At 38.5% G+C, this 24760-nt stretch overlaps 1 protein-coding gene across 4 annotated transcripts in view; it reads right to left on the reverse strand.

Moving 5' to 3' along the window:
- Positions 1-2561: 2561 nt before the first annotated feature.
- Positions 2562-24760, reverse strand: part of LOC133636156 (protein Aster-A-like) — a 65612-nt gene continuing 43413 nt past the window's right edge. For 3 of the 4 annotated variants that reach the window (XM_062029885.1, XM_062029883.1, XM_062029886.1), the window contains 7 exons: positions 22443-22585; positions 18721-18824; positions 18407-18634; positions 18251-18335; positions 13694-13801; positions 5794-5914; positions 2563-3706 (listed from right to left, as the gene is read on the reverse strand). In XM_062029885.1, coding sequence (XP_061885869.1) covers positions 3611-3706; positions 5794-5914; positions 13694-13801; positions 18251-18335; positions 18407-18634; positions 18721-18824; positions 22443-22585 — 885 coding nt within the window. In that variant the 3' untranslated portion in view covers positions 2563-3610. Of the gene's footprint in view, positions 3707-5793; positions 5915-13693; positions 13802-18250; positions 18336-18406; positions 18635-18720; positions 18825-22442; positions 22586-24760 lie in introns of all 4 variants that reach the window. The other variant, XM_062029882.1, reaches the window with a different exon arrangement.

Here is a 24760-nt window from a genome sequence, read left to right on the forward strand (position 1 = left end):
TATAGATGTGTGTGTGTAATTACATTACATATTACATTATAAATGTGTGTGTGTATAATTACATTACATATTACATTATAGATGTGTGTGTGTATAATTACATTACATATTACATTATAAATGTGTGTGTGTATAATTACATTACATATTACATTATAGATGTGTGTGTGTATAATTACATTACATTTACATTATAAATGTGTGTGTATAATTACACTACATATTACATTATAGATGTGTGTGTGTGTAATTACATTACATATTACATTATAGATGTGTGTGTGTAATTACATTACATATTACATTATAAATATGTGTGTGTATAATTACATTACATATTACATTATACATGTGTGTGTGTGTAATTACATTACATATTACATTATAGATGTGTGTGTGTAATTACATTACATATTACATTATACATGTGTGTGTGTAATTACATTACATATTACATTATAGATGTGTGTGTAATTACATTACATATTACATTATACATGTGTGTGTAATTACATTACATATTACATTATACATGTGTGTGTATAATTACATTACATATTACATTATAGATGTGTGTGTGTAATTACATTACATATTACATTATAGATGTGTGTGTGTGTATAATTACATTACATATTACATTATACATGTGTGTGTGTATAATTACATTACATATTACATTATAGATGTGTGTGTAATTACATTACATATTACATTATACATGTGTGTGTAATTACATTACATATTACATTATACATGTGTGTGTATAATTACATTACATAATACATTATAGATGTGTGTGTGTATAATTAAATTACATAATACATTATAGATGTGTGTGTGTATAATTACATTACATAATACATTATAGATGTGTGTGTGTATAATTACATTACATATTACATTATAAATGTGTGTGTGTATAATTACATTACCTATTACATAATAGATGTGTGTAATTACATTGCATATTACATTATAGATGTGTGTGTATTTGCTGCCCTCTGGTGGTTAAAAGGTGTCTTCACACATAAAATACATGATACCTATTTGTCATATTCAACACGTGTAATTGATAAATATCTCACCAAGGGAAGAACATATTAATAAAACAGTATTTAGTGTGAACAAATTGTATTTAAATTATTACAATAATCATAAAGTATTTAATGCCGCTTCATATAATTGATTGATTACATCACCAAGTGAAGAACATACACTATATTGCCAAAAGTATTTGGCCACCCATCCAAATGATGAGAATCAGGTGTCCTAATCACTTGGCCACAGGTGTATAAAATCAAGCACTTGGGCATGGACACTGTTTCTACAAACATGTGTGAAAGAATGGGCCACTCTCAGTGATTTCCAGCGTGGAACTGTCATAGGATGCCACCTGTGCAACAAGTCCAGTCGTGAAATTTCCTCGCTCCTAAATATTCCAAAGTCAACTTTATTATAAGAAAATTGAAGAGTTTGGGAACAACAGCAAGTCAGCCACCAAGTGGTAGACCATGTAAACTGACAGGGAGGGGTCAGCGGATGCTGAAGTGCATAGTGCAAAGACTTTCTGCACAGTCAGTTGCTACAGAGCTCCAAACTTCATGTGACCTTCCAATTAGCCCACGTACAGTACGCAGAGAGCTTCATGGAATTGGTTTCCATGGCTGAGCAGCTGCCTCTAAGCCATACATCACCAAGTCCAATGCAAAGCGTGGGATGCAGTGGAGTAAAGCACGTCGCCACTTGACTGTAGAGCAGTGGTGGGGGAGGAATTATGGTGTGGGGTAGTTTTTCCGGAGTTGGGCTTGGCCCCTTATTTCCAGTGAAAGGAACTTTGAGTGCTCCAGGATACCAAAACATTTTGGACAATTCCATGCTCCCAACCTTGTGGGAACAGTTTGGAGCGGGCCCCTTCTTCTTCCAACATGACTGTGCACCAGTGCACAAAGCAAGGTCCATAAAGACATGGATGACAGAGTCTGCTGTGGATGAACTTGACTGGCCTGCACAGAGTCCTGACCTGAACCCGATAGAAGACCTTTGGGATGAATTAGAACGGAGACTGAGAGCCAGGCCTTCTCGACCAACATCACTGTGTGACTTTGGAAGAATGGTGGAAAATTCCTATAAACACACTCTGCAACCTTGTGGACAGCCTTCCCAGAAGAGTTGAAGCTGTAATAGCTGCAAAAGGTGGACACACATCATATTGAACCCTACGGGTTAGGAATGGGATGGCACTTCATGTTCATATGTGAGTCAAGGCAGGTGGCCAAATACCTTTGGCAATATAGTGTATTAGTTTAATATTTAGTATGAGCTAATTTTATTGAAATTGTATTAAAAACTCTATCACACTCATTTTTCATATCCAACACGTATAATTGATAAATGATTTCCTCACAAAGTGAAGAATATATTTAGTATTAACAAAATTGATTGAAATAATAAAATTATATCATACATATTTTTCATATCCAACACGTTATGACCTCGCCAAGTGAAGAAAATATTATTAAACAATTTTAAATCATTACATTACCAAGTGAAGAAAAAAAAATCTTATTTCATTGAAATTATTAAATATTGCTTTATTTATAGATAAATATTTAGAATTTTTTCACTGCTAAATTCCTGATGTTGACTCCTCAGCAAACACAAAAGACAAGCAAGGACATTTTTTAAGTACTTTTTTTTCTTTTTTTTTCCATTTCTCTCCGCGTGCACAATCACGTGTTCACAGTACATTCTGGACTTCGCCCCCTTTCCCTACGTCAGTCTCCGCCTCTTCATAATAAATAACACGACATGTTGCTGGTGGGCCGCGCACAGCAGGGCCACAGCAAGCAGGTGGAAGGAGGGAGGGAGGGAGGGGGGTGAAGAGACCACGTGATTGGGAGCCAGGAGTGGGCGTGACCAAACAACATGGGGGGGGGGGGGGGATTGTAAAGACAGGAAAAATATTGAGATTTTTTTTCTTAAAAAAACCCAAAACAAAACAAAGTAACAGGACGAAAATACATTCCCTTTTTTGTTTTCCCCTCACGGAATTTTCCGGTTGGTCCTTCAAGTTTGGCAAACATTAAGAAAATGCAACATCTGAAATGTAACGCGGACTCCTTGTGATCACACACACGCACCAACATTGTTTGAATATTCCACCGTCAAACATTCAAGAAGAGTCTGTATTGTGGGCGTCGTCCTCCAGCAGCTCCGCCTTTTGGTCCAACGTGATTGACAGCAAGTGAGGACGAGACGTCAGGTCAAAGGTTAGAATAAATACTGCAAGTGGTCCACAATAACTAACTTCTTCTTCGTTATTACGATTATTATTATTATATAAAACAAGAAAACAGCCTTGGGAAGAGGAGGCGTGTGTCTGAAAGGAGGAAGAGGAGGAGGCGGAGCCCTCCTTCCTCGCTGAAACGTGGCATCCAAAAAAGTACTTGCTCATAAGGCCCCGCCCCTCTCTCAGATTATTGCTGATTGACCACTCGGGGGGCGTGGCTTCAAGTCTAACAGGTGAGGGTGCTTGTGGGTCATGTTCTGTTGTTCCCTGGCAACGGTGAGAGTGGGCGTGGCAGTACCATGGGGGCGGGGCAGGGGCTCAGGTGTCCGTCGGGGTATCCGGGATTGGGTCCGGGTCCTGCTGGACTCCTGGGACCGCGATGCCTTGGTGCAGTTTTTCGAGCGACTGCTTCATCTGGCCAAAAAAAAAAAAAAAAGGAAGTTGGAAGACATCAATTTGGATGACATAAAAATCACGCAATAAAACAGCTAAAATAATAATCACAATTATTAATTCAATTAAAAACACAAATATTTATCTAGTATTTATTTAGAGCTATACATTAGTAATGAATAAACAAGTACAATACTTAAAGTATTTTTTTCAGTATTTTTCACCTTTTACACTAATTTGACCACCATAGAGTGTGTGCTTTTTGTGTCAAATAAAATTGTCACTTTTATCGGTGCAATACATCTTTGGGACAATTTTGACCAATATTTTAAGTCAAAGCATAATAATTGTGTTTTAAGTACATCATGAGGCACTTTTTTTGAAACCTTTATTTTGTTAGCGCAGTCAGACAGGATGTTGCGCACAGCAAGGGGGGGAAGTGTGCTGTTGTTCTGAGATTGACGAGTAAGACGACGATGACCAGGCCGTTTTATAAAAAAATTAAAAGTGTCGACTGCTGTTTGTACATTGATCTTACATCCATGATGTCGTTCACAACAACACATGCAAATGAGATGTGTTGTGGGTGTATGGATTGTTCTTGCTAGTTTTAGCTTCCTATTTTTACCGTAAATTTCGGACTATAAGCTGCCACTTTTTTCCTACGCTTTGGACCCTGAGGCATATAAAACGGTGCGGCTAATTTATGGATTTTTCTTCGCTGACGGCCATAACGCAAACATAAAAAAACCCCAAAAACAAGCAAATAAACTGAAAAGGTGTGTTTTTTAGTGCTTTCAACCGGAAGTAGAAGTGCCATTCAGTCTTCTCGCCGTCCAAAGCATTCTACTCATATGGATTCTTCATTCATCATTTCCAAGCTATGTTTTTTTTAAGTTTTACAATATAACTAAAACAATTCTTACTTAGTAAACCGTCTCATGTGTGACGTTGGTAGGCGTGTCTTCATACATATTTGTACATACTATTGTAATGTAACGAAACTAGCGTTGTTAGCATGAGTTAATAGACTAACACGTTTACGAGTGTCTGTGTTAGTATTATTAACTTACATTTATATCAATTTCCCTGATATTCTGCGTTTAACAGTGGATTCCGTTTTACTGGCCAATTCTGTGATTCCGTCCCTTTATTCCGTCAACTTTATTATAAGAAAAGTGAAGAGTTTGGGAACAACAGCAAGTCAGCCACCAAGTGGTAGGCCACGTAAACAGACAGAGAGGGGTCAGCGGATGTTGAAGTGGATAGTGCAAAGACTTTCTGCACAGTCAGTTGCTACAGAGCTCCAAACTTCATGTGACCTTCCAATTAGCCCACGTACAGTACGCAGAGAGCTTCATGGAATGGGTTTCCATGGCCGAGCAGCTGCATCTAAGCCATTCATCACCAAGTCCAATGCAAAGCATGGGATGTAGTGGTGTAAAGCACGTCGCCACTGGGCTGTAGAGCAGTGGAGACGCTTTCTCTGGACTGACGAGTCACGCTTTTCCATCTGGCAATCTGATGGACCAGTCTGGCTTTGGAGGTTGTGCCAAGTGTGAAATTTGGTGGAGGAGGAATTATGGTGTGGGGTTGTTTTTCAGGAGTTGGGGTTAGTTCCAGTGAAAGGAACTTTGAATGCTCCAGGATACCAAAACATTTTGGACAATTCCAGGGGATGGCACTTCAAGTTCATATGTGGGTAAAAGCAGGTGGCCAAATACTTTAGGCAATATAGTGTATGTCACTCCCTTACATGAACTTCACCTGCAGTGTCTAATATCTAATATTTATTCCACAGCCATTTCAACTCACTCAACCTTTTCGGATCGGGTCGTTCTAAAAAATGTATATCGTACCTGAATCGTATTGGCAACCTCAAATTCTGAATCGAAGTTAAATTGAATTGTTACATGTGTAAAAAGTCAAATATTTAGCAGAATCAGCGAGTCACTTAGTAAGATTGTATTCATGGTGTCTGCTACAAGTTTGTTCAATTATAACATGAAGATTTGTATTACATGTCATCTTCATCGTGGGATGCCTGATTTGGGGCACAGTGATTTCCATACATTGATGCATGTCGCCAAGTAGGGTGAAGCACTCGCCTGGTCAAGAAGAGCCACGGACGACTGCAGGATCTGCTGCCACTTGCTGAGCTGCGCCTGGTGGAATTGTCTCTGCAGCTGCAGCACCTGAGCCCACTCGCCTGCCGTCTGCGGAAGAGGACTGGGGGGGTGGGGGGGAGCGGAGAAATCACGTCAAAGTCAGCCACACATAGGACGACGTTCACGTCACACTTGCTACAGTGGATTGATTGAACACAGGTGTTATGTAACATCATCAGTGCGGGGGAGGGGTCATGGCTTGGAAAAAGTCTGCATGGCAGCCAGCGAATATGTTTTTGTGGATAGACTTTTTTTTTTTTTTTGCACATTTTTTAATATATCCACATTCGTGTTCATTCGTTCTTGCTTGAAGAGTTCTATTTTCCAACAGTCTGAGAGTCCTTAAAAGACTGCCGAGTAGGAAAGTAACAATATGAAAATATCATATCACGGTCATTATTATTATTATTTCACTTTCGGTATTATTGAATGTGTTTAAAAAGTACTTATAAACACTCTGAATTCTTTTTTTTTGGTATTTTGTCAATCATTCACAATCCTTATGTAAGACATAAGCACATATGTTTTCTTTTTTTATGCATTCTAGGTTGTAAAATACGGCAAGTAAGAGGTGGCTCACAATACTCCATTCACATGTCGTGACCTGAATATTAACCGAGTAATAGCGCCATTGTTATTATAAGCGCTAACGCAGACAAACTGTTTTTAGCTGTGCCGTCATCACAGAGAGCTAACTAGTTTATACTGGTCCTTTAATCACCTCAGAGTGGTGAAAGTTAATTCCAGATTATAAATCATGTCTCTCACCTGGATAGTAGAAGGTTGTGAACATAAACCCACTGGTCAACTTTGACATCCAACTTACACCCGGAGATGGCGAGAAAGACACGAAAAGGCGCTCATTTGCGGCACTTTTATTTTTTTAAGCCTTTGTGAAGATTATGATGAATATTTGATGTAAAGGCAAAGATATAAACATCCCATCAGTCTTTATCCCAGTGAGAGCAGACATTGTGCAGTAAGTGATTGTTTTATTATGTTTGAATATGTTGTTTAGCACTTAGCAATACTGTTACAGGATGCTTAGTGTGTCACTAAAGCTGCATTTGTTTAGCACACAGCTTTTAAAACTCCTGATCCTTTTTTTTTTTTTTACCCTTTTCTTATTAAAAAAGTTATACGCGTAGCTCGGCTGCGTAAACCTGCTTGATGAATAATGCCCCCACGTCGCGTGACGTGATAGTGGACTATACTCCCATGTCACAGAATGGGGCGGGCATTTTCCAACAGTACCGTATTTTTCGGAGTATAAATCGCTCCGTAATATAAATCGCACCGGCTGAAAATGCATAATAAAGAAGGAAAAAAACATATATAAGTCGCACTGGAGTATAAGTCGCATTTTTGGGGGAAATGTATTTGATAAAACCCAACACCAAGAATAGACATTTGAAAGGCAATTTAAAATAAATAAAGAATAGTGAACAACAGGCTGAATAAGTGTACGTTATATGACGCATAAATAACCAACTGAGAACGTGCCTGGTATGTTAACGTAACATATTATGGTAAGAGTCATTCAAATAACTATAACATAAAGAACATGCTATACGTTTACCAAACTATCTGTCACTCCTAATCGCTAAATCCTATGAAATCTTATACGTCTAGTCTCTTACGTGAATGAGATAATAATATTATTTGATATTTTACGGTAATGTGTTAATAATTTCACACATAAGTCACTCCTTAGTATAAGTCGCACCCCCGGCCACACTATGAAAAAAACTGCGACTTATAGTCCGAAAAATACGGTAGGTTTGGACATCACTGTGTCGAGATTTTGTTGTTTTCGTTTAGTTAGGTTTTTTTTTTAAATTCCTTCTTTTTGGAGATATTCATCAAGATTTACTGTGTAAGTTTGTGGATACGTGATAATTTCTGAAAAACAACGCAATTGACTCTGGTGGAAAAAAACGGGTGAAAATTCGGGGTCCGAGTCAAGGTCGCATTATATGGGACCGCAAAATATTGAACTTTTTGTTGCTGATCGTCACTGTAGTCTCTGTGATCTGCAGGTGTGTGCGTCTACTTTGATGGACTGATCATAAGTTATGAAAACTGATGAAACATAAATTTACATACAATGATGCAGTGCTAAAATTAATAAATACTAACTAATATAATAATAAATAATGGTAATATAAATACTGCACATTCCAGAATATAAGCCGTTACTTTGTTCCTACAGTTTGAACCCTGTGGCTTATAAAACGCCGTGGCTAATTAATGGATTTACGGCCATAATGCAAATAGTTTAAAAAACAAACACACTTCTACTTGCAACTGGAAGTAGAAGTTCAGTCTTCTTGTTGTCCATAGCGTTCTACTCGTATGGATTCTTCATTACTCAAAGCAACGTGTGTAAGTTTTACAATAAAACTAAAACAATTCTTACTCGTAGAATTTCTGACCTTTTGACCTATATTTCTTGTCTTTTAAGAATGTCCGCTCATTTTCAATTCTCTTCTATTTTGTGCCATTGAATGGACCAGTTGTGGGACAAAGTTGAATATGGAGTTATACCAACCTGTCTACAGAATGTTTAGATTTTCCAAATATGACTAAGAGATACAAGGTTGTTTTGGAACAGACAAAACCAAAACAAAACAATCATGACGCACTCGATAAAAAACAATGACGCACAAGAGACATATAAAAAATGGCAGAAGACCGGAACTCGGGAGTGATTTTGGCTTGTGTGTGTCTTGTTTACTCCGGAGTAACATGTGGTCTGTCTGCACGGCCAACTTAATTCAACCTGCACTTCTGATAATGGGTAAATAAATTTGTTGTACTAAACTACTTTTGTTGCCTGCTTAAGCTTCGGACAATCCACTACACAAATTGGCGTCACGAACAGGATGGTTTAGAAGCTACAGGTCGACAGCCGCTCCCGCTCTCTCTGTCAGGCAGACAGTGTGCTGCACGCGCGCATAACAAGGTAAGCGTTTTGCTTAAAGTGTAAACATTTTCTGCCTGGAGAGAGCCGGATCGATAAGACTAATTGCTGAATCTATTTTTGATAAAAGATAGGTTTAGTCAGGTTCTCCAAAAACAACCTGGAATGGGGTAAATTATGGTTGGATTGAGTTGTTTTATATGTGATCATTTGTCTGTGTGTTTGTTGAAAACTTGTGATTTCTTGTTTTTAACATAAGGGGATTGTTGATAGAATTTTGGTGGTTTGGAGTGTTTTTGAAGCGTAGACTATGTGACACGAAAAATTTCTTTTAACCTCTTCATCCTCTGTCGTTGCTGGCAGAGGATGCTTCTTGCTGCAAGTGCATCAGATTAGTCAGAGTTGGATACAGCTAAATTATAGGCAAGATTTGCTAACTGGTGTGACATTTGGCCCATATAAATTGATGACGTCTATGAAGGTGCGACATATCTGTTTATGTGGAAACTGCAGCGGTGGGAAAAGCCTCTTATAGGTGACCGCTCATTGACTCCGGTAAAGGAGATCAACTGAGCGTATAGCTGTCACGACGAATTTGGAAATTTGCTGCAAATAGACAGGTATTGATCGGGCTGCATATGGTAGAGCTTTGGTGAAACTTGGTGAAACTGTATGGACTGACCAGACACGAGTCTGTAGGATTGCTGGATGATTTCCAGTGGTCCTACTGGGCGTTAGGCCAGGTTTTTCCGTGTTGGTCAGGGATAACGCAGGTGTTGCTTCAATGAAACGGGTTAATCGCCGTTTTATGAGCAATGATGGAACCTGGTTTTTGTGATATGAGACGGCCGATTCCACAAAAGCACGCGTGCATTAGTTGTTTATATTTGTCTGGACAATGGGGTGGTATGGTAATTTAACAATGTGTGTGTATAATGATGAATGCTGAAATGTGTGTGTATTGAGTGAGTCAGTTTATGTTGGTACATTTAGATATATGCGTAATTTAATATCTTTTGTGTAGCACCTGGTTTCTTATCTGGTTTAATTCCCCCCTTCCTCCCCCCCCCTCTTTTCTTTTTCTTGGATGTTTCTGAAACTACTAATGCTACTACCACTATTACTATTACTACGACTAACACTGTCCCTGTGAAAGGGACAGAGGGGGGAGGTGAGTTTGGATTGGGTCAAGTTTGAGCGTGTTGAGGTTTTATTTAATCAATATGATCAATCCGGTACAAGGATAAAGGAACGTAATGATTTAGATTGACAATTGCAGTGGTTGGCGAAAGCAACCCCAACCTCAAAGGAGGGTGCCAATTCAGTAATTAAATGTTTTGTGAATGATCTAATATCCCGACATGGTTTCCCCAAAAAGATTAGGTCAAACAACGGCACCTATTTTAAGAAAACAGGTTAATCTTCTTCAGTCACAAGATCAGCACTTCTCAGGACCAGCAGCTTCCTAGGAAGGTGGAAAGACCATGAGACCAAAATGGTAAGTTTGCAAAATGTAGAATTTGTGTGCCAGTTCCTCTGTGCAGATTTGAGGATGAAAGCAGGCACTCCAGATTCCCTTGCACTCGCTAAGAGGGGCACGGTCAAAGCCGATCCAGGACCTTTTTTTTTTTTGATTGATTGAGACTTTTATTAGTAGGTTGCACAGTGAAGTACATATTCCGTACAATTGACCACTAAATGGTAACACCCGAATAAGTTTTTCAACTTGTTTAAGTCGGGGTCCACTTAAATTGATTCATGATACAGATATATACTATCATATATACTATCATCATAATACAGTCATCACACAAGATAATCACATTGAATTATTTACATTATTTACAATCAGGGGTGTGGAGGGGGGGGGGGGATATGGACATCAAGTAGTGGACATAGAGAGAGAGAGAGAGAGATCAGAAGGCATAAGAAAAAGAAAAAGTATCTGCATTTGATTGTTTACATTTGATTATTAGCAATCCGGGGAGGGTGTTAGTTTAGGGTTGTAGCTGCCAGGAGGTGAACTTTTATTGCGGTTTTGAAGGAGGATAGAGATGCCCTTTCTTTTATACCTGTTGGGAGCGCATTCCACATTGATGTGGCATAGAAAGAGGATGAGTTAAGACCTTTGTTAGTTCGGAATCTGGGTTTAACGTGGTTAGTGGAGCACCCCCTGGTGTTGTGGTTATGGCGGTCATTTACGTTAAGGAAGTAGTTTGACATGTACTTCGGTATCAGGGAACAACACCCGATACCTGACTGGAAGGAACCGAGAGGAGAGACTACACCTTGCCAGCGATGACGAGAACGACTAAGGTTGCCAGCCAATATGTGTCCGTCGGGATTCCAGCAGCTGTGGAAGGAGGCCCTGAAGCAAGCCGAGGGCCTGGACCAAAGCCCCACGCCCCATACTCTGCCCCAGCCTTCACCAAAGCCCCCACAGCTCCAACTCTACCTGAGTTTTCCCCAAAGCGGTCAGCGCGCACATGCCATTGCACAGTCTGCCCAATGGACTGAACCACACCCCAAGAAGAGACAGAGACAGACTGTTTGAGTGGATCTCTTTCTTCACCAAGGCAGCCAAAAGCCCAACGAGGTGTCGGCAGGCCACCAGCCTGAGGCACCACCGAGCCATCTATACGAGCTCTAATCGAACATGGACTCATACGAAATTCAGTTGTGTGTTCAAAATCAATTGATAATTAACAATATTGGTAACTACATTCATTGCAAATGCCGGGAAAAATATTTTTGCAAATGTCTTACAGTCATAAGTCTATATACATTCATCTATTTATGTTCAATGATGTTCATGATCAAAGTATTTGTTATTCCTTTACTAAATCAAAGGGTAGGCCACTAATTGTGTTCTGTGAGATGGTTTTACTGCAGGCTGGTAACAGCGATCGCTCTGAAGGAGGGTCATAGACGGAATTTTTGCCTCGTTTAAAAACATTGAGGTTTTTGCCTCTATCTGTGGTAGAGATTTAACTTAGTGGTCTACATCAGAAATTGTTTTGGTCCAGGGTCTTAAGACCCTGGAAGGAGGGTATGTCGTAGAATTTCTGACCTTTTGACCTATATTTCTTGTCTTTTAAGAATGTCCGCTCATTTTAAATTTTCTTCTATTTTGTGCCATTGAATGGACCAGTTGTGGGACAAAGGTGAATATGGAGTTATGCCAACCTGTCTACAGAATGTTTAGATTTTCCAAATATGACTAAGAGATACAAGGTTGTTTTGGAACAGACAAAACCAAAACAAAACAATCATGACGCACTCGATAAAAAACAATGACGCACAAGAGACATATAAAAAATGGCAGAAGACCGGAACTCGGGAGTGATTTTGGCTTGTGTGTGTCTTGTTTACTCCGGAGTAACATGTGGTCTGTCTGCACGGCCAACTTAATTCAACCTGCACTTCTGATAATGGGTAAATAAATTTGTTGTACTAAACTACTTTTGTTGCCTGCTTAAGCTTCGGACAATCCACTACACTTACTAAAGCGTCCCATGTGTGATGTCTGTAAGAGAGTTTTCATGCATATTTGTACGCACTATTGTAATGTAATCCAGCTAGCGTCGTTTACAAGTGTCTGTGTTAGTATCATTAACTTACAATGGCATTCTTTTTGTGTTGTTTGAGTTTCACAAATTCTTCAGTAAATTTACCTAAAACGTCACTGTGGAATTATTGAGTCTGTTGAGCTGATTGGAGAGCTAGCTTCCGCAGCTAGTGGGCCCATGACGATGACTTCTGTTATGTTTGATCAGCTGTTTAACTTCCGTGTTACAGACACCGTTTGGAAACAATTAAGGTATGTATATAAACATTTACCAAACATGTCTGTGTAAATAACTAATTTCACAACGTATATATTTGCAGTTCCGGTGTGGCTGATAGATGGAAAACTATTTTTTTCCCTAAAATTAAGTGGGTGCGGCTTATACTGTATACCAGTGCTCTCTATAGTCTGCAAAATACTGTCAAATTTAGGAGCAAATGAAGAAACAAACACCTAATCAGTCCTAATTTTTGCAGCTAAAAACTTCTCTATAATTTCTTCAGTTTGTTTGATATTGTCATTACTGCCACAAGTGGTGAAAAAGTGTATTACAACTGAGTACTGAGCGGCCCATACGGACCAAAGCTGAGAAACAGATATTTATTGGTGGTCCTCTAGGGGGCACTTATGGTTAAGAACTAGAGATGCCTGATAATATCGGCCTGCCGATGTTATTGGCCGATAAATGCTTTAAAATGTAATATCGGAAATTATCGGTATCGTTTTTTTTATTATCAGTATCAGGTTTTTTATTTTTATTTTTTTGTTTTTTTTAATTAAATCAACATAAAAAACACAAGATACACTTACAATTAGTGCACCAACCCAAAAAACCTCCCTCCCCCATTCACACTCATTCACACAAAAGGGTTGTTTCTTTCTGTTATTAATATTCTGGTTCCTACATTATATATCAATATATATCAATACAGTCTGCAAGGGATACAGTCCGTAAGCACACATGATTGTGCGTGCTGCTGGTCCACTAATAGTACTAACCTTTAACAGTTAATTTTACTCATTTTCATTAATTACTAGTTTCTATGTAACTGTTTTTATATTGTTTAACTTTATTTTTTATTCAAGAAAATGTTTTTAAATTATTTATCTTATTTTATTTTATACTTTTTAAAAAAAAGGACCTTATCTTCACCATACCTGGTTGTCCAAATTAGGCATAATAATGTGTTAATTCCACGACTGTATATATCAGTATCGGTTGATATCGGTATCTGTAATTAAAGAGTTGGACAATATCGGAATATCGGCAAAAAGCCATTATCGGACATCCTTATTAAGAACCATTGCTTTAGATTCCACCAGAAGGTTTAGTAGTAACTGGTGCTTACCTGTCTGTTAGTGAGTAGGAGTGCCATGTCTCCAGTGTATGGGCCGCTCGCTCCAGGGCGTAAAGTTTGTAGAAGAGCAGCATGTTGAGCGCCACCAGCACCACCAGACTGAGAACACACACACACACACACACACACACACACACACACATGTCAACACATTTCACAACAGCATTTAAGGCCAAGTTTCCAGCAAGTAGTTCTGACATCATAGCGTGGTCACAACCAACTCAACCGAGAGAAAGAAGCCCACACAGTCAACAAAAGGACAACAATGGAGGGCATCGTTTTTCTATTCTTTCAGTAAGTGACCAATCAGCACACTGCGAGGTGTCTAGCTCCGCCGATTAGCTACCACTGTTGCAAACTGAAGAGTTACAAAAGGGGGTTTGATATTGATAACTCATTTTGGTACCATTCACAACTATCTGAGGGTTTGCCCTGCATGACTTTCCCCCAGGGATCAATACAGTACTTTCTATTCTATTCTATGTAATTGATCATGGCGCCCCGTCACGGCAAAATAAAAGCAGCCACACCTTAAAAATGACTTTTTTTACGTGAAAATAAATTTAAGTCATATAATGTACATGTGAATGTATATAGTGTAATATATTTGGGGGGGTTCGACTGTAAGATTTTTATTCGCCCACAGCCATAATGGAAATAGTTTTCATTAAACACATGCAAAGACACTTAGTGTTTTATTATTTTTTGCTATGGTGCCATCTTTTGGACGAGTACGCTCACTGCAGGTGCTGTTGGGTGAAAGTGAATATATATACATATATATATATATATATATATATATATATATATATATATATATATATATATATATATACATATATATATACATATATATATATATATATATATATATATATATATATACATATATATATATATATATATATATATATATATATATACATATACATATATATATATACATATATATATATATATATATACATATATATATATATATATATATATATATATATATATATATATATATATATATATATATATATATATATATATATATATATATATATACACACACAAGTACAGTCTCCGATAACACCAGAAAAAGATGCTAGATTTCTTACTAGTCCTTTTTAATAAAGAAAAAGTCACTGAAAGGATTGAAAAAGTCTCTAGAAACTTGAACAACTCTCAACAAAGTACATTGTACAATAAGCAGCAGCAATTCAAAAATGCAAAACGATTAAAACAAGTGTTAATACTAATTATTAATAACACAGATTAGTTTTTAAATGTATTTATAAAATTATTTGAGCTTTTTTGAAGAAAATATGCATCATATCAGATTTTTGTTTTTTTTTGGTATGACGTCATGTTGACCAACCCCCCACTGCCACAGGTATGTTGGCAATCTCGGGGAAATCCTGCATCCTCAAACGCGTCATGGCCAATTATTATTATAGAGGTTTATTTGAAATAGGGACAGATACAAAAACACAGACATCTGAAACAGTTATCCGATGCATGCATCACAGTGTTTGTAGCCAAAGCTAATTTACAACACTTGTCCCCAACAACAACAACAACAACAACAACAACAACAACACAGATCCAACATCATTAAAATAGGAAAATAAAAAATAGAGTGAGTTGATAATAATGATAATAGTAAAAACACAGACAAAGTGCAAACTAGATAAAAGCCAATAATAATTATAATAATAACACAGACAAAGTGCAGACTAGATAAAAACCAATTAGTAAAAATGAGTAAAAACTAAACATGGGAACACGATTGTTGCTCAACTAGCCATAATTTTGTTTGTTTTTTGAAAGTGACAAGTGCAGGTATACTTTTCAAAGTGTCCGGTAAAGAGTTCCATAGTTGTGGTCCTTTTATTGAAAAGGCAGTCTGGGCAAAAGATGTTCTACGGAATGGAACACAACAGTTGCCTTTTGACACTGCTCGGGTGGTAGATCTGGTACCACTTTGCAGTCTTGTAATTGCCTTGCAGAGCAATTGGGGAGCAGAGTTATGCAAGCATTTAAAAACCAGTTTGACTGTGTGTAACAAAATAAAATTGGTAAAACTTAAAATATTGTATTTGGTTAAAATTTGGCAATGATGATATCGTATACTCTTCTTGTCTAGAACTTTCAAGGTGCGGTTATAAAGACACTCAATGGTCTTGATTGATGACTGGTGTGCCTGGGACCATGTGGTTAAGCCATAAGATATGTGTGACAGAATCATTGCATTCATAAAAGTAAAAGCACAGCTAAGAGTTAAGCAGTGTCTTATAATCTTAAAACAGCCTAGGTTTGCCTTCAGGGTTTTACACATCTTCTTAATGTGACTTTTAAAATTCAGCTGATAGTCTATGATTATGCCCAAATATTTGACTTCAGGTACTTGTTCAATGACCTCCTCATTAATTTTTATATTCAGGTTTGTTTAAGGTAGTTTTTTTATGGAGAAGCAGACAATTATGCAAATTAGACAATGACAACCCTCCTCCTCCTGAAACCAACCCCCACAAATAGATTGCAGTCCTGTAGAGCAAACAAGAGTGTGTGTTGTCCACTGAAAGGACACATGGTTCCTCAAATTATGGGCTCAAAAAGACAGCGTCCCAACTGTTGACGGCTATTGTAGGCTACACATAACATTAGAATGATCATTTGTGTGAAACAAATATATATATGACAACGCGGGAAGGACTATAACTACTTTTTGCCTCATCCCTCAATTAAAGCGTCAGTGAAGAATGCATTACCGAACCAATAAGTCCAAAAGAGAAGTTAAAGTATTATCAGCTCACAGATGCTGCTTGGTGGTTGTTTGAGCACACTGCAGGTAGTCCTGGACAGTCCCACTCCTTAATGGTAAGGTCACATGCAGGATTCTCACAGGAATGAGGCAAAAATACAACCTTACCTGCTGTATTTGAGGTAACAACTGTGTGTACTTGCGAGGTACTTGGTGGAAACTGGGCTTTTTTATGCGATGGCTGACACATGAGGGTCACAAACATTTTAGGTTGTGTCACATGACAGTGGGGCTTTGTTACGGGAAATATCACAGCTTTTAGGCGGCGATCTAAAGTAGTGACACTTAATAGGATGTTTAATAGTGGCGTGTGTGTGCTTGCAGGCAGAGGAAGTAGGAGTGTACAGTACCTGATACAGATCCTACACACATGTAGAACGTGTTGCAAAAGGAGAGAGAGAACATAAGAATGGCATTGTGAGGCTGAGAGTTTACAAAGCAGAACCATGGCAACACGCAGAAAGAAGCCATCACACAACAATCCATTAAAAAAATGCTTTCTTGTAGGGTTGTCCCCATACCAATATTTTGGTACCGGCACCAAAATGTATTTCAAGAATTTTCAAAATAAAGGGAAACAAAAATTGTCTGATGTTAATTTAAACATATGTTTCCTATTGCAATCAAAGAAGAATGTTGTCATGAAATAAAATGTTGAACATACTAGACAACTTGTCTTATAGTAGTAAGTAAGCAAACAAAGGCACTTAATTGTCTGCTGACATATGCAGTAACATATTGTGTCATTTCTCATTCTATTATTTTGTCAAAATTATTAATCTACTTGTACATTTACTGTTACTATCTGCGTACTTTCTGTTTTAACACGTTCTATCTACACTTCTGTTCAAATGTAATAATCCCTTATTCTTCTCTTCTTTGATACTTTAATACGTTTTGGCTGATACTACAAATTTGCGTACAATCCAATACCAAGTAGTTACATACATTGGAAATATTTTAAGTTCTCCTGTGTCCAGGGACGTATTTCTTGACTTTATAAACAATAACAAAAACATTTGTATTGACTATATATAGCTCTTGTACTTGGTCTCATTACAATCAATATTTGTATAGATCCACCCAACTGTTTACATTCAGTTGTTAGCGGTTAGCTATAGAATCTTCCTACAGTGTGGAGTGAAGCATGTTTAGCTATTCCTCAAATGAAAGGAAGCAAGTTTATTTGTCGCCATGGAGGCGAGAATTAGTGATTTAGAGGTAGCTAAAACACAGTGGACGGACGTTAGCCGTGAGCTAACTATGCTTTTGAAGCACCGCTCTTAAAGCTTCATCTTTGTCGTTAATTTTGAAGCCAAAATACGTCCATTCTCCCTCTTCTGTCTTCACACTGTTTACGCTTGTAACTGCTCTGTGTGTGTGTGTTGACTCACATGCGCCTCGGTTCATATAACCAACAATGTTACCAGGCCTCGCCATCATGTCCATGAAAAATATAAGTACCGGCAGTATAGTACCTTAACCTACTTTCTTGCCAAGTGTTTGACATATTTTATTATTCATACACCAATATTATTTCATAATTATTTTCTAATGAAGGAACGTTTGATGCCATAAGCGATCTTTACGAGGACAAGAGGGGTGCGTTTTGGTCCGTCCTTGTTTTATATCACAACACTGCTGTCCTGTTGGGTAAATAAGACAAGCGCCTCGTTCAAAGGAAGAAGAAGAAAGTAGGCAGAGGAGAGCCGGAGGAGAAAAAGAAGGTGACTTACATGAAGCTGACGATCAGCAGGATAGTGGATATACTGTTCTGTGCTCCACCACGCGCACGCTCTCCCAGCTTCATATACTGAGCACCTACGAAAAATGGTTCACCATAGTTTTTCTCCAGTAAAAGCTTTAGAAAAGTGTCCTCCTTGCTCACTGACCAGCTTGTCTGAGGTCTCGGTCATCTCCAACTCCTCTGTCGCCTCGGTCTGAGGCGCCCGTGCCTTCCCCATCCCTCTCCCGCTCCCCCTGCCGGCGGGAGCAGGTCCTTTTACGTCGACGCAGGGCCAGCGGGGACCTGGCGGTTTCGGCGGCACTGGTGGCGTCGCCGGTGGTCACCACGGTGACCTCGGTCTGCAACAGCGTCTCCAACTTGCACACCTCGCTCTCTGCGGATGGAAGAGGTCGGGTTTGGTCGTCATGGAGATGTGCGGTGAGGATGCGTGTGTTCAGTGGGGGCAGGCCTGCGACTCACCCATGTGCCGGTAGTACTCCTCGATGCCGCTCCAGGTGTTCTTCTCAATCAGCGCTTTGACCAGACTCCACGGCTGCTTCCGATAGCAGATGTCTGAGGACACTCTGGAAGACAGACGTTTACAACATTCCAGAAGGTTGCTTTGTGACCAAAATGAGGCCATTGCTAGCCACTTACTCTGCTAATGATGTAAAGCAGGATGTCCAAACTACAGCCCGCGGGCCTCTTCATTTTGTCCCGTGGAGTGCTTTCAAATTAATCTTAAATACCAGGCGGTTTCTGAATGCTACATATTTGCTGCCATCTTGTGGACAATTTGAGCAAATCAGATCAATGACCCTTGAAAGTACGTTGTATTAATAGCACAGCATTTACTTGTATGACACAATCCAAACAACTTTCCCCAGTAACAGTATATAAAAAAATAAAAAATAAAAATAAATGCAACTATGATAAATGCTCACATGGTCACACAACAACCTGATCATTGAACATTGTGGATATATTGATATACACCCATAAAAATTAATTACAATGCATGATGGGAAAAATGCAAAAAACTCTCTCCATGTCTAGTGCATTTTAGGTGCTTGATATTTCTGATTGATTAGAAAACTTTAAACAAGGTAGGAGTCAAACTTTCACATACTCTTAATATCCAATTATATATCCATCTTATTAATATAATAAGTACACAGGTACGCACGCAATGTTTTTAGCCAAATGCGGCCCCCAAGTCAAAAGATTTGGACACCCCTGATGTAAAGCGTCTGTTGCATGTCTTTTTGGCATTATCCTAATGTTCCTAGTCTAGGTATAGCATGCAGTAAATTCCGGACTATAAGATGCTACTTTTTTCCTATGCTTTGAACCCTGCAGCTTATAAAACAGTGCGGCTAGTTTATGGATTTTTCTTCGCTGACGGTAATAAAGCAAATAGTAAAAAAAAAACAAAAAAAACAAGCAGAAACACTAAAAAATTGTGTGATTGTTTGTGCAATGGCGCCGTCTTTTGGATGAGTTCGCTCACTGCAGGTGCTGCATTGCCCTTCTGTCGAGACAAAGCTTTCAACTGAAAGTACAAGTGCTGTTCAGACTTATAGCCAGTCCAAAGTCCATAGCGTTACTACTACTAAATAATTTCAAGCAAAGTTTGTAATTTTACAATATAACAAACAATTGTTACTTACTATACCGTCCCATGTGTGATGTCTGTAGGAGTGTTTTCATGCATATTTTCATGTGCAATCATAATGTAATCAAGCTAGCATCATTAGTATTAGCTAATATGCTAACACGTTTTCGAGTTCCTTTGTAAGTATTATTAACTTACATTGGCATTCTTTTTTAATTGTTTCGGTTTCATAAATTCCTCAGTAAATTCACCAAAACGTCACTGTGGAGTTATTGAGTCTGTTTAGCTGATTGGAGAGCTAGCTTTCGCAGCTAGTGTGTCCATGACAATGACTTCTGTTTTGTTTGATCAGCCGTTATACTGCAGTGTTAAGAACACTGTTAGGAAACAATTAAGGTACCGTATTTTCCGCATTATAAGGCGCACCGGATTATAAGGCGCACCTTCAATGAATGGCCTATTTTAAAACTCTGTTCATATATAAGGCGCACCGCGTTATAAGGCGCATAGAATAGACGCTACAGTAGAGGCTGGGGTTACGTTATGCATCCATTAGATGGAGCTGCGTTAAAGGGAATGTCAACAAAACAGTCAGATAGGTCAGTCAAACTTTATTAATAGATTACAAACCAGCGTTCTGACAACTCCGTTCACTCCCAAAATGAATAAACAGCTGTTTTATTATTTTCCCCGAGGTAAAGTCAGTGACGTGGTATTTCGTTTATGTTTTAACAACAGCAAGGTATAACATGTAGTGCAACATTTATATCACATAGTGGAGGGGAACTTTTCCTCAATTCAATAAACACGTAAAAAACAGTCTGATACTGTTACGGTAAATCAAACGTTAGTGCAATCACAATATAGTAACACTCGAAATAGTGCAGAGCAATAAAGATATATCAATAACTCAACGTTGCTCAAACGTTAATGTCACACAACACAACACACAAAATAAACATGTAAAGCTCACTTTATGAAGTTATTCCTCATCCACGAGTCCCTCGAATTCTTCTTCTTCAGTGTCCGAATTAAACAGTTGGGCGAATACGGCATCAAACATGCCCGCTGCTGCTCTATTCCCTTGTTCTACTGCGTGACTGATCGCCTTGAGTTTAAACTCTGCGTCGTAAGCGTGTCTCTTAATAGGAGCCATTTTGGGGTCTTGACATAAACACACAAATGGAAATGAAACGGCACGCCTCGCGCAGTCATATATCCCAGCATGCACCGCGCGCTTCTTCTTCTATGGTAAGCAGCCGCCGACTTCATTTTCCCCCGTAGAAGAAGAAGCGCTTAGTAGAAGAAGGTCTTGTAGTTGCAAGACCTGTTGTGGCTCAATATTGGTCCATATATAAGGCTCCCCGGATTATTGAGCGCACTGTCAGCTTTTGACAAAATTGGAGGTTTTTAGGTGCCCCTTATAGTGCGGAAAATACGGTATGTAAATAAACATTTAAAAAATATTTCTGTGTACATAACTAATATCACAACATATACATCTGCGACCTAGTCCGGTGCGGCTAATATATGGAAAAATGTTGTGATCGCTATAGTCCGCAAAATAAGGTAAGTTACAACTATACGCTATTTTGTAGAGGGGGGGTCCCCACATCTGCGGTCCCCTCCAAAGTTTCTCATTGTCATGCCATTGGGTTGAGTTTTTTCTTGCCCTGATGTGGGATCTGAGCCGAGGATGTCGTTGTGGATTGTGCAGCCCTTTGAGACACTCGTGATTTAAGGCTATATGAGTAAACTTTGATTGATTGATTGATTGATTGATGTATTAAAAAAATAGCAACAGCGGAGGATGCATGTGCATGTACGAGCCAGTCTGCCCCTCAACAAGAGGTTGGAGAAAAATATGCGACTTATTGACTACAACGTCGGACTACAATGGCTAACTCACGCAAAGCTTTTTGGGTAAATTTATAACGGCTAGTTGGGGGGGAAGTACGAAGGAAGGCAAGATTGTTTCATAAATATCTCCACCATGCCTCAATGGTTTGACATTTTCAGGACTTGTGCAGATCCCAAATACACAAAAGCAATGACTAAAAGGTAAGAAAAGCTGGTTTTGCATAATAGGTCCACTCCAGACGGTTAGTATCGGCCAATAGGGGTGCACAAAAATATAGATTCACATCTGACTTGTGATTCTTATTCATCTCGATTCTAAATCAATTCATACTTTTTAAAAAATTTACTACAAATTGTTTTTAAAACTATATTTTTAGGAATGTATTTTTTTTTTAAATACATTTTTTGGGCCATCTCCATGCAACCAGAATGAGCTTTTCTAACCTGTTATTGTTTTTAAAAAAGCTTTATAATCATTACATAAAATAATAGAAACTTGATTCTGAATTGAATCGTCACCCCAGCAAACGGATGAAATTGTAAGGTGGGCAAAACTCACACCCCTATCGGCCAATACTCAAGGCTCCAATATTAAAAAGTTGTATCAGAACACCTTCTTGTTACCCAAGTGTACAGAAAATAAGAACAATGTCCTCTGGTCAGTCTACCAGTAAGTCTGTGTAGGAAAAACGCCACAACATCGGAAGGGGAAGACAAAGAAACGCACCTGAGTCGACTCTTGTGCTTGCTGATGGCGGTGAGGCAGTATCTGTGCACGGTGTAGAAATAGTCCTGGTACGGGATGCCCGAGGTGATGACCTCCAAATCCACCACGTAACACTCGCCCTGAGCACTGCTCTTGTGTAGTGTCTAGACGTGGGGGAGAAAAAGCAGGGAGAGGATGTCAGCGTGCCAAACACTTACAATGTCAATATGCTAGTTACCGTAATCACTTAATTAATAAACAGTCATTGTTGGTGGATCAATGGATGGTTGCCTGTTATTTCAAAATAGTTAGGCAGGTAATGCAGCGTCTCTGTGGCAACATGAGGGACACTGTAGTCCTAAATAGAATCCAATGAGTATTCCACAAATGGTATGAAATAAAATTAGAACTGGGCAATATGGCTGTAAACTGTATACTGATATAAGTGTTTTACATCGGTCGATATAGCTAATTAATTTAAAATCTTATGACCTATCGAAATTAAGGACCAGGATAAAAATAAATGACCTTTTATTAAAAAATACATACATACATATACATACATATATATATATATATATATATATATATATATATATATATATATATATATATATATATATATATATATATATATATATATATATATATATATATATATATATATATATATATATATATACACACACACACACACACATTCTCAAAAGCTGACAGTGCGGCTAATAACCCGGTGCGCCTTATATATGGATTAATATTAATATTTATTTTCATAAAGTTTAGGTCTCGCAACTACGGTAAACAGCCGCAATCTTTTTTCCCCGTAAAAGAGGAAGCGCTTCTTCTTCTACGGTAAGCAACCGCCCCCATAGAAGAGGAAGCGCTTCTTCTTCTACTGTAAGCAACCGCCAAGGTGAGCACCCGCCCCCGTAGAAGAAGAAGCGTGCGGATATTACGTTTCATTTCATTTGTGTGTTTCTGTAAAGACCACAATATGTCTCCTACTAAGAGACACGCGTACAAGGTTCCACTGACTTTCGATATTCATGTGAACCGCACTATGGATACAACGGGAACACGTACAGTGAATATTCGCACCACAGGGAATGAGAAGTCGTCCTACTGTGGTTCTAGCTTGCCATGCTAATGGCCAGAAACTTCCACTCACGGTGATATTCAAAAGGAAGACCTTGCCAAAAGAGAACTTTCCAGCCGGCGTCATCATAAAAGCTAACTCGAAGGGATGGATGGATGAAGAAAAAATGAGCGAAGAGACCAGGTGACTTTTTTCACGCAGCTCCGTCCCTGTTGATCTATGACTGAATGCGCGTCCACATCACAGATGGTGTCAAAAAACAAGTGAAGCACACCGAAGAAGAAGAATTCGAGGGATTTGTGGATGAGTAATAACTTCAGAAAGTGAGCTTTAAATGTTTATTTTGTGTGTTGTGTTACACTAACGTATGAGCAACGTTGAGTTATTGATGTTGCTATTGCTCTGCACTATTTTGAGTGTTACTATTTTTGTGATTGCACATTTGCACATTACATTTTGGGAGTGAACAGAGTTGTTAGAACGCTGGTTTGTGATATATTATTAAAGTTTGATTGACATATCTGACTGTTTTTTGACATTCCCTTTAGCGTAGCGTAGGTGCGGCTAATAACACGGGGCGGCTAATAGGTAAACAAAGTTTTGAAATATGCCATTCATTGAAGGTGCGGCTTACAACACGGGGCGGCTTATGGTGCGGAAAATACGGTACTGTATATATACACACACACACACACACACACATATTATATATATATATATATCAATCAATCAATCAATGTTTATTCATATAGCCCTAAATCCCAAGTGTCTCAAAGGGCTGTACAAGCCACAACGACATCCTCGGTACAGAGCCCACATACGGGCAAGGAAAACTCACCCCAGTGGGACGTCAATGTGAATGACTATGAGAAACCTTGGAGAGAACCGCATATGTGGGTAACCCCCCCCCCCCTCTAGGGGAGACCGAAAGCAATGGATGTCGAGTGGGTCGGACATAATATTGTGAAAGTCCAACACATCAGCGAAAGTCCAGTACATAGTGGGGCCAGCAGGAACCATCCCGAGCGGAGACGGGCAGCGTAGAGATGTCCCCATCCGATGCACAGGCTAGCGGTCTATATATATATATATATATATATACATACACACATACATATACATATATATATATATATATATATATATATATATATATATATATATATATATATATATATATATATATATATATATATATATATATATATATATATATATATATATATACACACATACATATATA

The sequence above is a fragment of the Entelurus aequoreus genome, linkage group LG20 (assembly GCF_033978785.1).
Source record: "Entelurus aequoreus isolate RoL-2023_Sb linkage group LG20, RoL_Eaeq_v1.1, whole genome shotgun sequence".
Lineage (NCBI taxonomy): Eukaryota > Metazoa > Chordata > Actinopteri > Syngnathiformes > Syngnathidae > Entelurus > Entelurus aequoreus.